This window comes from Motacilla alba, chromosome 8 (genome assembly GCF_015832195.1).
Source record: "Motacilla alba alba isolate MOTALB_02 chromosome 8, Motacilla_alba_V1.0_pri, whole genome shotgun sequence".
NCBI classification, from domain to species: domain Eukaryota; kingdom Metazoa; phylum Chordata; class Aves; order Passeriformes; family Motacillidae; genus Motacilla; species Motacilla alba.
Window position 1 is genome coordinate 22,086,344 of NC_052023.1, and position 14,046 is coordinate 22,100,389.

Here is a 14,046-nt window from a genome sequence, read left to right on the forward strand (position 1 = left end):
TATTTTTGGAAGGTAATTTTATCTATAGAAATGAATTTATAGGGACACCAGTATTCTTACATATAATGTGACATCTCTGCTATTGCACAGCATTGCACCACTTGTCAAATAGGGGGTACCTGGTCTGCCCAAACAAAGTTGTTTTTCATTCTCCAGGGAAGCAGCAGGCCTGTCAGCCCACTGGGTAGGCTGGAAGGAAGATGTAGGAAGATGTGGAATTTCAAAACTGCAAATAACTGCTGAAATCTGTAACAATTAATGATAGTGGGAATGAGATTAGAAACTGTTTCAAATGGGTTTTTTGTGCCTTGAAAATACTAAGAAGTCTAAGTATTATGAGTTAATCTGCACTTAATGGAACTTCATGCAAGTATCCAGCATAAAGAAACTATCTGTCTCTACTGTCTATCAGGGATTAAATTTCTGGGGAAAATTTTGATATGCTTTTTATTTGTATGTAGAGATGTTATAAAAATGTGCAAGTCAGACCAGTCATTATAGTATTTTATAAGCACTGGAAAAATACATTGATATTTTATTAAAGCACTTTTTCCCTCCTGTTTTAGTTACCTACCATGGTTTGAGGTATACTACAAGCTCCTAAATACCCTGGCAGATTATTTGGCTAAAGAACAGGTAATTTTACATATTCTAGTTCTTTGTGAAAAATATTTTCCTTGAAATATTAGTCACCATTTCAAATACTGTAAAGGGATTCAATGTGGTTTAAAAGATTAAGGTTTTAGTAGGATTTAGAAACAAGTTATATTCCTATTACTGAAATTCAAAGAATTTGAACATACAGCTTCCACAGTCATTTGAATCCCACATTATTCTAAAAAAGCTGCTGAAAATATACCTTAATAACGTGTCAGTCTCAGCATAAACAGGTCCTGTGTGAAGTGTGAGCAGTGTCACATCACTGGAGAGCTGCATGACGTATTGATTGTAAACTGTAGCTCTCTGGAACCATCTGATTATCAGCTGCAAACACTTTTGTTCAGAACTGTATAAAATACGATGTGCTGTTTCACCCTTCAGATTAACTAGAAACTACCTCTCGTAGTTCTGACATCTCAAGTAGCAAGACAAAATTACTTGCAGCATTTGGTGAGGAATCATGATAGTTTAGTTTGCATATTCATGAGCAATTAGATGTATTCCAAGATTACACAGCAAAGGACCTACTGGCATCTGTCTTTACTGACAACATTAAAGCTATACCTTTCTGCTTTATATTAGTGTATTAGATTTCAATTTAGAAAAAAAGCATCAATATTTAGCCATATGCTGTAGACTGGAAAAGCTGACATTTAAAAATATATGAAGTATACAATAAGCAGTAATTATGCATTATAGTAAATGGACTATAGAGAATGATGATATTGTATGTAAAAAGATAAATAGGAAAGTTTGGTATTAGCTGTGTGATTCAATGAAGTGGAATATATGTAAGTCTTACAAATGGTGTAATTAGACCTCGGTTTTGGTCCCTATTTCACTGTAGTAGAATTATAATTGTTTTGGTTATTAAATATTTATATCTCTTTGTCAATATGTAGTTTGATGTGTAGTAAATAGTAATTAGTTTTTATATGATAATTAATTAACTTTAAAATATATTCCCTGTAGGAAAATGACTCAAATGATTTGTTGAAATCATTGTATAGCCATCCTGTGCCAAAGGCGAATGCTTTAGTCAGTTTAAGTGTGGTAAGTATTTTTTCTGTTTTATTCCTACTGACTATGAAATAGTAGGTAAAGTTGAAAGAAAAAGAAACCTCAACCCTTTGAAAGAGTAAATTTGTATTACTTCCCATCATTAACTGGCTTGGGCAACCTCTTTTTTTTCCCTCTGTGCAGCATAGAGGCTCTCTCTGTCTCATGTTGTTTTCTAAAAGTCGTAGCCATAAAGAAGAAGAAATTTGAATTTTGCTCTATGGATGGGAAAGTAAACTGCAGTGGGATCTGACAGTGCTAGAACTACTTTTTTGTGTTTCCAGCTGTTTCATGTAGACAATTTTGGTTTCTCCTGCTGTGCATCAGGAGACACTAACTCAGTTTTATTGCCTCTTATGTCTGAGTAGGTACAGTTTCAGGATTGGTCAAAAGTCTGTGAAAGCTGGCTGCTTTCCCATCTTTCTTCCTCTTTTTGGTAGTTTTGCTTAATCATACAAAAATGCTGTAGGAAGAGCAGTAGAAGTACACTCTTGTTATGTGGAACTTGAAGCACATCTTGGTGAAATAATGTGTCCAGGCCTGCTTTGCTTTTGTGCTCCAACTTTTTGTGATGTGGGATGGGATGGTGATAGTGGGGTGAGATGGTGTTGCTGCAGAAACATCAAAAAGTGGATATGTCATTGTTATGGTTCCTGAAGTTTTAACCAGAATTAGCTTGTAAATGCATGTTTAAAAACGTTTGTAGAGCTTGTGTGAAATATAAAGCCAGCACAGAACCTCTGCTGTCTGCGAGCCAGTTGCATGTTCAGAGCATCTGTACAGTTAGTGCACTTGCCACGGTGTGCAAACAGCTGGGTCTTGGTTGAACCATCACATGTTGCAGGACACGGGAAGTAGTGATTTTGTAAAGGCTTCACTTCCACACCCACTGAAATATTGTTAGATTATTTATCTTGACCTTATTTGTCTGGTTTCTTGTTACTTAGCTCATATATCTTAGAACTAAGCCCCATACTTCATTTGAAATAAGCACAGATTCTAGAAAAGCATCTGGTCCTGTTATGAAGGCAGGAAAAATGGAATCTTACCACTTCTGTTCCAGCAGTTACTGATCCTTGCTGCTTAACATAATGCTACCTTCATTTTATTTTAATTTTTCATATTTCAGATTCCTTGTATTTTCACTAGCCTTTAGAGACCTCATATTCTCCCACCACGTACAGTGCTAATTGACTGTATTTGGAAGTCCTTCCAGTCTTGTGTGTTATTTTCACCAAAACAATGAACTGGATTTGAGGCTGCAGTTGGAATTGTTTCTGTTGATACGTTTTTTCTTTCTTGTTGTCAGTGTAACATTTCAGTTCCTAGCACCTTTGCCAAAAATACTTCTTTATCTCAAATAATATTTTGCTATCATTAAATGTAGTATTACAACCAGTTATAATTTGGCAACTCTAAAATGCTTTATAAAATGTCCTTTAAAACTCCTGTGCTTCAGAGGGACATAAGGAAGTTTTAAATATATTTTTCCTTGTATTTCTCACAAAGTTCATCTTGTCCATAAATTGCTCACCTCAAAATGAATGTTGTGGGGAATGTGGACATGGCTGTCTTGGCGAATACAGCTGGCTACACAGAAATGACAGATTGCTTGCTATAAAGTCGATACTTGTTGGTTTTATTTCAATGTTGTCTGACTTTGGAATTGTTTTTCCTCAATTATGCCTTGTTCCCAGTTATATCAAAGAGTTTTGTAATCTTTCTTGCTGAACAATGGCTATTGAAATGCAAACCTCTTGCCAAATGCTTGGCTGCAGGGACACTAGAGCAAATATTGTGGGTTCAGATAGGGCAGGGAGGAATGGGTCAGCTGGAATCCCAATGCTTGTTGGATCTAAAGGCATCTCTGTTTTTGTAATGCTGCAGGGAGCAGGGAAATATTTATTGCCACTTGCAGTTCTAGTCTTTTGTATTGATGTTTCTTTCTTGGTCCTCAGACATGGTAAAAAAAGCTAGAGTGGAACCATCAGTAGTCATAGACTTAAAAAGAAATTACAGTCTAAAAAAATAATTGTTGAAATGACATCCTGAGGTGGCTTTTCCTTGTGCCAGGATCAGTCTGGTTCAGATTTCATTCACTCAAATGTACTGCAGGGTAAAGGCTCGTGGATGCTGCAGCAGGGTTTGGGTGGCAGACCACAGTGGTCCTTAGGATTGTGTGTGCATAACGGTGCGTAAATTACATCCAATATCTGGATATGTGGTGTTTCCCAGCAATCTTTGGTCAAAATGCCTTTGTCCAGTTAGGGACCAAGTACTCTCACCTGTTGGTCCCACTAACAAATAGTCTAAAATTTCTGAGGTAGTCATTTGTTCTGTGAAATCTGAGCTTAAAAATAATTAGGTCCCTTTTTTTGTTTGTATTAATTTTTTTTTTAAAGTTGTTGTTATTGGGAAGGCTATCTAAGTCTGAATTCAAATGGGGGAGGAATGAAAAGAATAAAACTTACTTTCAGCCAATATTTTAAACATGGATTATTACAAGCAGTAGAGCCAGCTTTGGCCTTTGTTTTTGGAAAACTCAAAAGTCAATTGTTCAATCTTTCTCTCATCTTGCATAAGAACCAAGAGATGATTTTTGCAAGTGAGCAAGTTTTGAAAAAACAGCCTTGTCTTGTATCGGTGAGTTTAAAAGGCACTGACTATCTAAAAGCTATAATAATTAAAGAAATAATCACTTGTTATAGGATATCTCTGTTGATTTGAGGCTTATTTATACCTGTCCTTTGGGGAATTCTGCTGCTGTCTTTGGCCTAAATGACCCATCTAATATTAACGTACCTTTTCTTTTTAAATCCAGCTTCAGAGCTATGTGTGTGTGCATAATCCTTTGGTAAAAACCGCTACAAAAATCAAACCCTTGAGCTGATGAGCAAAACTTGCATTTTCCAGTGTCCTTTTTAGAGAAAACTTTATACAGGACAACAACTATTAATTTAGTATCTCTTCCAAGGTCATTGATCTTCCTAAGGGAGTTCACAAAGATGTGCAAGGACTCCATACCACAGTGTTTTTGCTGCTTTATGACTCTTAATGACTGCAGTAATAGCTTTTGCTTCTCATAGATCTGGCTTCCTTTTCTGTTTAATGAGTGAAATATTATTACTTTGTTAATTAGAAATAATTACTTCTCTAAGTTAATAACTTCATTACTGAGAAATCTTTTGATAAATATTCTGTGACCTTATTACATATAGGGAATAATTTTCTGTTCTCAGTATTCTTCTGAAGAATGCAGGCATTCTGTCTGAATTTAAACTGAGTATTTTCCTCTTCTTGAGTGGAGAAAAAATTTTTTTTTCCTGTGTTGATGGGAAACAATACCTGTGATATTTATTGTGCAAATGGTATGATGTTTATGGGATGCCTTTTTTAAGCCATTTTTTTCCTTAAATTTTAACTATTGCCAAATGACCTAATTTGTGGAGAAAATTTTCTATTAAATGTATCAAGCTGGTTTAATAAGTCTCCTACACAGACTTAATAGTATTTATTTTTTTTTTTTCTTGAATGCAAGACACATTTAAGTCTTGTAGTCTTAGTTTTGGTATATCTTTTTCTACTTTGACTTGAGAACTATGAAAGCCATTTCTTTGTGTTGCTAATTAAAATTGTAGAAATATACTGTAAAAACAAAAAGTCTGAAAAAGGAACAAAATTCTGTAAAAAACAAAAGCTAAAAATCAATAATTATCTTATTTACTTAACATGCAGTCATTTTTTTTCTCTTTCAAAATTTAGATTAACATGCAAAAATGCCTTAAAATTACTGAGCTAAATCCATGTCTGATAACTAATAGGAGCATTGGATTAATGAGAGTTAATTTACATTACATCTGGTTTTAGTTTAACCCATTTTATATTTACATCCTAGATGGCCTCAAACTAAGATGCATAAAATTGTTAATGTATTTCATAAATGATTGCAGGCTTCAGATCTTGCATTTCTGTTGCCACAATTTTTGGTTCAAAGATGTTTGGAAAGAGAATTTATATTAAGTAATAATATTTCTATTATAAATATTTTTCTCATGTGAGTGGTTTTTCTTTTCCATTCTAAATTTACATTTTGTCCTTTAGCATTTTTTTGTTGCAATTTTAAATTGAATGCTTAATTTAATCAATGTTACTCTCAGGCTTATTACAACATTTAAAGCTGGCTTAATTTCAGTGTTATTTCAAAACTGCAGCCCAGCATTTTGTTCCCTTGGTTTTGTGCTGTGCAGAACCAGAGCTTGTCATTTCATGTCGTGATCTGCTTAATTCTTTGTCTAGCAGCGGTGAGAATGTTATTAGAAAAATGGCTATTTGCTTAAACACAGATGGGGTTGGAAATCCTAAATGCTGGGTTCTTATGAAAAGAATTTTTTTTTCCTGTGTGCATAAATTATCAATTATTTTTTTCCATCAATTAGCACTCGTATTTCATTACTCCTGATATAACTGGATTGCCAACTATCCCTGAAAGTGTAAGTATTCCATTTCTTATTTAATCTCATTTTGGGCTAGGCTGAACTTTTGCTTTTATCGAGAGATGATTTTTTTTCCCCCTAACACTGTTTTTAGAAATGATTGATGTCTGTTATTTCAACCTTTAGTTGGTAGTTACTGTTGCATTCATTAATCCATTTAAAGCATTAACAGGGCATTTCTGACCACTGCTACATCCGCCCTTTGCTCATAGTTACTTGGCTTCTTTGCATTTACTAGGATTACTTTTACAAAATATATTCTACTTCTGCACCTTGTATTTTATTTGCATACTTGCCCTTTAAACACTGCCTTGCTCAGCTGCAAATTCACCCACCAAGATATGCAGTCATTTTTTTTGTGCAAGAAGGCATTGTTTCAGGCTTTTTGAAAACATGCTGTACCTGCCTACACTTGAATGCTAACCAAGCACCAGGAACAGGGGTTTTGGGGCTTTTGTTTTGGTTGTAATTTTTTAAATTTTCTTTGTGAAGACTTGTATTCTGTAGATACTAAATCCTGGATGGTGCTGTGGGTAAATGGCAAATGGGAATATTCTCCGTGATGTGTTTAGCTAGATAGCATCTCCTAAAAGAGCTTTGAAGGGTCCTTTTGTCCCCCTCCAGCCACTAAATCTGGAATTGTGCATAGCTGTTTAGGTGAGTGTTTTTACACTTTCAAACAGTGACTTCCTTCTGGAAGTTAAGCTGTGGGGGCTCCCAAAATCATGCAGTGCCCCAGAGCTGGTTCCTGGTGGATGATGGTGTTGGGGCAGCAGGGAGCTGCTCCCTGCTCTCCTTGGCATCGGGAGATGCAGGGTGGGATGTGCCAGGGAAGGACCCAGAGCCAGGAAACACCAAGGGAGAGGAGCCAGGAGGGTTCTGGTAGCAGAGGGGAGGCCTGAGGGTGCATCTGTGCTGGTGGAAAACACTCTGAGGAGGTGGCATGGACCATGTTGCAACTCAAGAAACCAGGGAAAGTTGCTGGATGGAGGGATAAAAGAGAGGACACTCGTTGCTAGTGCTCATTGGGGAGGACAGGGCTTAGTTTTTAAATGTATACTTTCATCTGTTTCACCTTATGTTTTGAATGCCTCTGTTTTTAAGGAATCCTTATTACTTGGTGTTCTAATAAAATAGAGTTTTGGAGGCTAGAAGGTGTGTTATGGGCTTAAATTGAAGAAAATATGGGAAAGCATCTAGCTGGGCATGTGGCTGATCAAGGATCTTGCAATGATGTAGATTTATTTTTCTGGTTTGAGAAAGGTAAAATAATTTTAAGGTGCCTTTCTATAATTATTTTTTACTCCACTAGTAAAAGTCTCATCCTTTCAGTATGAATCAAAATAGTAAGATACTAATGGAGAGTTAGAACATGCAAGGAGTGAAAAGAATTACAGTAAATTAGCCATAAAGTAATTTTTTTTACCTTTTGTTGTAAGGTTCATGTATTTCAGGAGCAGTAACTTTTCAGCTACAACAAAGAAATAACTGTGACTTTCTCCCAAAGATAAATTGGTCTGTAGAACATTTTGAACTGGTTTTTAACACAGCTTTTTCAACACAGACTCAGCACACCATTATCAACTGCAGTGTTAGAGGATGTCCAAGGTAAATTGGACTGAGATTCTCATGGTGTATCAGCCTCTGACAACCCCTTAAACGTAACATTTGAAAGACCAGAGGTTTTTTCCCTAAAACTGAGTGTTTGTAGCCCTAAATCTGTTTTTTATCTCTGAATTTGAATGAAACTCGATTGACCCCTGGATCTTAGTCTTTTCAGTTTTATTTTTCCTTTAATGTTGCAATATATCCAAAAAGGAAGTCACCCCACTCTGTAGCTTTTCCTACTCATCTTGCCCTGGCTGTTTTTTCAGGGCTGGGTGACCTTGCTGGTTTGTGTTGGCCACATCCAGAATAGAATGTTAGTGTACAATTGCACTGCTGATGTCTGTCATTCTGCTGAGGCCTATCCTTGACAGACTTCCTACATGAACATTCAGTAACAGTGTTGTCCCTGAGAAGAGATGAAGAGCAGTTCTGGTTGCAGATAGGATAATGAATGTGTGAAATTAAATATTTTGCATACTGAGGGCTGTATTAGTGTATTTTCATACATGTTCTCCTGTGTTTACAGAAACTTGCTGTTTTCCCAGGCAATTTTGCTGGTAGCTATTTTAGCTTTTTCAGAACTTGTGTGTCTCTGGTGCGGTGCCCTGCAGAAATAACTGTTATATTCAGGTGGAACACAGAGATCCCCCCCACCCTTTTTCTCTTTTCCCCCCACTTTTCTGATGTCTGAACTGTTAGTGGAAGGTGCTGGTGACTTTGCCTCTGATGAAGCCCCACAGTGGGATTCTTACCAGGGGTGAAAAGGGTGGCTGCAGGAAGACCCCAGTACCTTCCACCAGTTCTGCAGGATGTTTGATGTCCTGGCCCACACAGCTCAAGCAAAAGCTTGGTATTGTTGAACCAGCTGTTTTGCTGTACTTGAAATGGAGTAAAATGTGTTGACTTTGGGAGACCCTGGCGGAGGAGCAGTTTTATTACTGTAGCTGTGACAGAACAGTTGCCCCTTTTGTGGAAGATCTGTTCCTGGGTTGGAAGCAGTGGTCGCCTTAAAAGCATACATTGCATTATCATATTTTTTTGAATTTGAAAATATGAAAGGGCAAATCTAAGTAACAAGTGTAATGAAATGAGCAAAATATTAATAATTTACGCCACAGTTAACTTTTTATTTGCTTTAAAACCCAATTAATTATTTTTAAAGTGCACAAATATTGGTGCAAATGGATTTCTTTAATAGTTTGTGGTTGTTTTTTTTTCCCCACCTACTAATTGGACAAAAATGTTCACAAGTAATAGACTTCAAATGTTCCACTTAGCTACTACTGTTACTATATTGTTAACTTTTTTTATTCAAACAGAGAAACCTCACTGAATATTTTGTTGCTGTGGATGTGAACAACATGCTGCAACTTTATGCCAGTATGTTGCATGAGAGACGAATCATTATTACCTCCAGCAAACTAAGCACTGTAAGTACTTCACACATCTCCTTTTAAGTAGGATATATTGAACATTTCACAAAATGACCTGCAGACCTTTGTGGTTTTAGATATGTTCCATGTGTACTTATAAGACAATATCTACATACTCTTCTAATATATGGTTTTAGTCTGGCTCTTGAAGTACAAAAGTCTGATTTATGTAAGACCTACTCAGATACATTAAGTCAGGTTAATTATTTTTCTTATCAGGAGATGAGAGTTCTTTAACTCTCCCGAGTTCATTTCTGTGCCTTCTAACCTAAAAAGAATTCTTAAGAGCTATTATAAGATCTTTATTATTCACTTGTGGCTTATTCCATTGGAGCTACTTGAAAGAAATCAAGGGTCCCTAATAATAGCTCCTATCCTTACCTGGTAATAGGTAGATTCATCTTTGTTAGAGTGGTTTGGGAGTGCACACTGTAATGTCTCTGATTTGGAGAAGCTCTTCAGACTGTCAATAATGTACAACTCAAAATAGCGGTTTTTTAATTAAAGGTTTTGAGCTGCTGCCCACATTAAAATGTTTCTTTTCCCTCCTTATGCCTGCTTAGGCTGCTTAATAAAAGAATGTTGCTTTTTGTTTGGAAAGTATACCTAAATATTCAGATGCCATTTTATTTTACTCTTCACAGGATCTTACAGATTTTTAAAATCCCCTGTATTTTGAAAATACTCCCAAGTCAATTTTGCATCAGTGCAAGACGCGCACTTTATAACCAAATTTTCATCCCAGAGTATAATTCTTAGGCAGAATCTTTAGCCTATTAAGCACAATTACCTAAATTTGTTTGAAGAATGCTTCATAGAACGTATTGTTTATTATGCTCTCTGTGGTGGAAAATCAATTCTGTATTTCTGAGCACTGCATATTGCACTACCAAATAAATGAACACATGAGTACAAGGTTGGATATAGTACTAAAAAATACTGTTTTCAAATACTTGCAGGTGCTGTAAGGAGTGAAAGTTGTTTGATTATAAATAATGGATAAAAATCCTTTCCATTTTTTTGAGTCAAAAGTAGATTGAAGATAGAGAAGGTTCAGAATTGCCGTAAAAAGGCTGACAGGTTTTACAATTCTAGGTGCAGTAGCAATTATTTAATTGCCTTAGTATTTGCTAAAACAGCACAGTGTTGGGTCCCTGGGTCTGTGAGCTGCACAAAGGCAGCACTTTCCCTGTGCTCTGCAGGGTGTGGAGCCAAGTCAGCCCTGGGAACTGGAGTGAAGCAAACATGCAGTTGTATAAGCAGAGGCCATGTGAACAACTGAAAAACAGCAAAATAAATACTAAATTAATTTAGACAATCTTCACATTACTAGTCTTTGATAGGCTTTTTAACCACCAAAGATATTACTTTTTCTTAGGAAATCTCCATATTTTATTACAGTTTTTTTTTTTCTTCCTCTCCATGCTCCCCTCCCCTTCCTGAAATGGATAGGGAAAGAATTGTGCACTACAACATAGTAATAAGACCTGAATGGGCAAATAGATTTTGAAGGGAAAGCCCTTTTAAAGAACCTGTCTTAGCAGAAGCTCACATGCTGTAGCAAAACTGTGGAATCAGAATTTTTTTTCACTTTGCTAGTCTGAAACACGGCTTGCTATATTTAAAGGGAAAAAAAAGGGGGGGGAAATATGAAGAAATAACCTTTTAAAAACCTCAGCTCCAATGATGCCCCAGTCAGCCCTGTTTTACTGCTCCAGTAGAGAGGAGATAGGAATCCTGATGGCAGCTCTGAGCTCGTGGAAGATTCATTCTGCAGGTGAGCACGTGTCCGTCTGCTTGACACGATTTAGAATTGTACTCTCAGCCTACATTTGGATCTGCTTAGGACTTGTTTTTGTTAGGCTGAACATCTCAGCTGGTCTCTATTGCTGTGATGTGACAAGAGAAGAGGAAGTACCAGCATTAGACTGTGCTGATCTAGACCACCTTATTTAAATGATCTGATTTCTCTTTGGAAGTCATTACACAGCAACAGATAGAATATTCTAGTGGTGAGAAACTTCCACTTTGTTTACCTTGGGCTGTTGATTCTTAACCTTTTAATGAATTAAAAGCCATCTTGCTGGTGTCTTCACTTGAAAATAATTTATGTCACTTTCCAGACATTTGTAGTGGTGTTTGGATGTCCTGGAGAGTGTCCCCAAGCTGTGAATGTAAATAGTAGCTTGCAGGTCAAATCCAAAATGAGAGAGCACATCAGCTTCACTTTTTCTCTGGTTACTTTTTCAGTCTACTAGCATTACTTAACTCACAGCTGAACAAAATTACTGCCGCATCATGTTGGATCCACTTTTGATGCAGGATTGGTTAATTTTCACTTGCACTAGTGAGTTCTGATAAAAAAAAAGAAATAGAAAAGTATGCTTGGCTTCTTAAGAGCTTCAGTTCACAGAAGTGCTGCCTGCTCATCTCTTTCATATACAGAACAGGAGTGATGCATAGCTTGCTTCTTTACAGAGCAATATAGTTTAAAAAGTTAATGAAACACTTTCCAGTATTGCCTGTAAGAATTTAATTTAGTTGCCAGGAATGATCAAATGTGTTTTTGGCAAAAGATATTTCTTCTTTAACATGGGGATTACTTGATGTAGTACAGTAAGCAAATGGAGTGTATTTGGGCATCAACCTTTGCAAGCTTTGTGCTGTTTTGCTGTTGCATACAAAACACAGCAGACTGGTACTTTCTGTTGCAAAGTTCCTATTTTGATACTCCCAAACTACAGCATGATACTAGAGAAGATTATTTGTTCAAAGAAAGTGCAGTCAAACACAACTTTCTGTTAAGGGAGTTGTGTCTTATCTTTGGGGTTAACTGAATATCAAGTGTTTATGTCAGTTCACGGAGACTGGGTTGTGATGTCACCTTCAAGTTATCGGCTCTGTTTCGGTTCACTATCTCAGGGCAGTGACTGATAACAAAAGGCATAATTCAAGGCCTTGCTCACTTTCTCCTCACCCTTCTTGTGGGGCCAGGAATGGAAAACGGCATTTACTTATGTTCAGGAATTCTTTGTCTACAATTTCTGCCCTATTAATTTCATACTGTCGCTATATTCAAGTAAAGGATCAGTGCTAGTATGGAAAAAAGGGGGCAAAACATGATGCTATGTTTAAAAGGGTTTACTGTAGAGGAAAAAACAGAAGAAAATAAGGTTGCCTATTTTAAATTGCTGGGTAGAGTTTTTTAATTAAAAGAAACCCTGAAAACAACAACAGAAAAGAGAACAATCTTTAGAATGTTTCAGCCTGTATTTTATTTCAGCCAAGCAGGCTTTGTTTTATGTACATCTCAGAATATTGCAGTTCTGTTTTCTTTGCATCTCCCTTTAAATTGATTTTCTATGGGGTTTATGCCCTTTAAAAATTCCTTTGGTGTAGATATTTGTCTGCTAGTCCTTCCAGTTACTACCAAGATACAAGTGGAAACTTCCCACCACTCCATTCTGTTGTAGTTCTGGGTCATTATTTGCCCTAACTGTTGATTCTTTTATTAGCTAGACTTTCCAACCACTTTAATAATGTGATTATCACCAACCTCACAGCTTGCTTCAGGCTTAGTGTTAGAGCGAGATGGATTCAGCTAGCCTGAGGATTATGCTCTGGAAGATCTGTTTGTAGCAAAAATTACCATTTCTGGCTTTTGAACAGTAAACTATGAAAGAGAAACAAATTATGTGGCTTTGGATTAAGCGAAAGGATGAATGAAACAAAGGGATTGATCTACTCACAGAGGTGGCTGTTAGTTATTTCACTTTAGCAGCAAAAGGAAGACCTTTCCTAAATGTCAGGCTGCATGTTCTTTCACAGCACTGTTTCCTCACACGTCACTGCATCTGCATGTATTCTTATTAGTTGCATGGAGCTGTATGAGTTTCAGTCCAAATAATTTTTTAATTCAGTCTTTCTATGAATTATTAAAGTGCTGGGATTGGCTTTTCCAGGAAGGCTGAGCTACAGCATTGATTTTATGCATGCTGGAGGCAGGCCCTAGATGTTTTGGCCCCAAGTGCACCTGCTGTGGTAGTCTACCAGAACATCATACCACACTCTCATGTATTCAAAGCAAAGGAATAAATCATGATTTTACAACAGTGCATCAGTTGACTTATTGCTGTTTTGTGACCGGAGGTAGGAAGGATTGCTGTTTAAAGCCATGTCATCGGTTCTCAAGTCATTCAAGCATGAAAGCTTGTCATATGCCTCTGTAATTGTACCTCTGCAGTCTCTCCCTAACTAGTCAGCTGGGGCTGAGCGCTCCGTCTCCAGCACCCGGCTGGCCAGTGTCTGACAGGAGCTTTCTCATCAGCCTGTCAGGAATATGCTAACTAGATTGGATCTTCTGTGGCCCGCACTGGCAGGTGGAAGGGATGCTACACTTTAAAGCAAATGTCTAAATGTTATCTCTGCTTTGACCAGTATTTGTTTTGGGAAATACAAGCCTGGCGTGTCTCAGAGCACGGTGCTTACAAGATCTGCTTGGCGTTGACTCTGGGTTTCTTTGGTAGCCCTACAAAAACAGAAATATCAACAAAAGATACAGATTTATTTGTTTTGGTGGTGAAGGAGCACTGAATTTACACACATACATACAAATTTACACACATACATTTGTGGAATCACCTGTACTGTTGCTTCCATGGAAAGAGAGCTTTCTGCAGTTGCCCCCAGATGCCCTCATGAATTGGACTCCTGGCTTTATTCTCTTTTCTCATTAGTCTTGTTCAGCTCTTGTCACACTGTCCATAGTTGCTCAGGAAAAAATATTACAGATT

At 37.0% G+C, this 14,046-nt stretch overlaps 1 protein-coding gene across 4 annotated transcripts in view; it reads left to right on the forward strand.

Annotated features, from left to right (window-relative positions):
• The window catches only part of DENND1B (DENN domain containing 1B), a 152,039-nt gene that overhangs the window by 72,583 nt on the left and 65,410 nt on the right, over positions 1-14,046 (forward strand). For 2 of the 4 annotated variants that reach the window (XM_038144952.1, XM_038144948.1), the window contains exons 6-10: positions 567-636; positions 1,633-1,713; positions 4,303-4,362; positions 6,156-6,209; positions 9,140-9,250. In XM_038144952.1, coding sequence (XP_038000880.1) covers positions 567-636; positions 1,633-1,713; positions 4,303-4,362; positions 6,156-6,209; positions 9,140-9,250 — 376 coding nt within the window. The remainder of the gene's footprint in view (positions 1-566; positions 637-1,632; positions 1,714-4,302; positions 4,363-6,155; positions 6,210-9,139; positions 9,251-14,046) is intronic. The other 2 variants (XM_038144949.1, XM_038144950.1) reach the window with 2 other exon arrangements.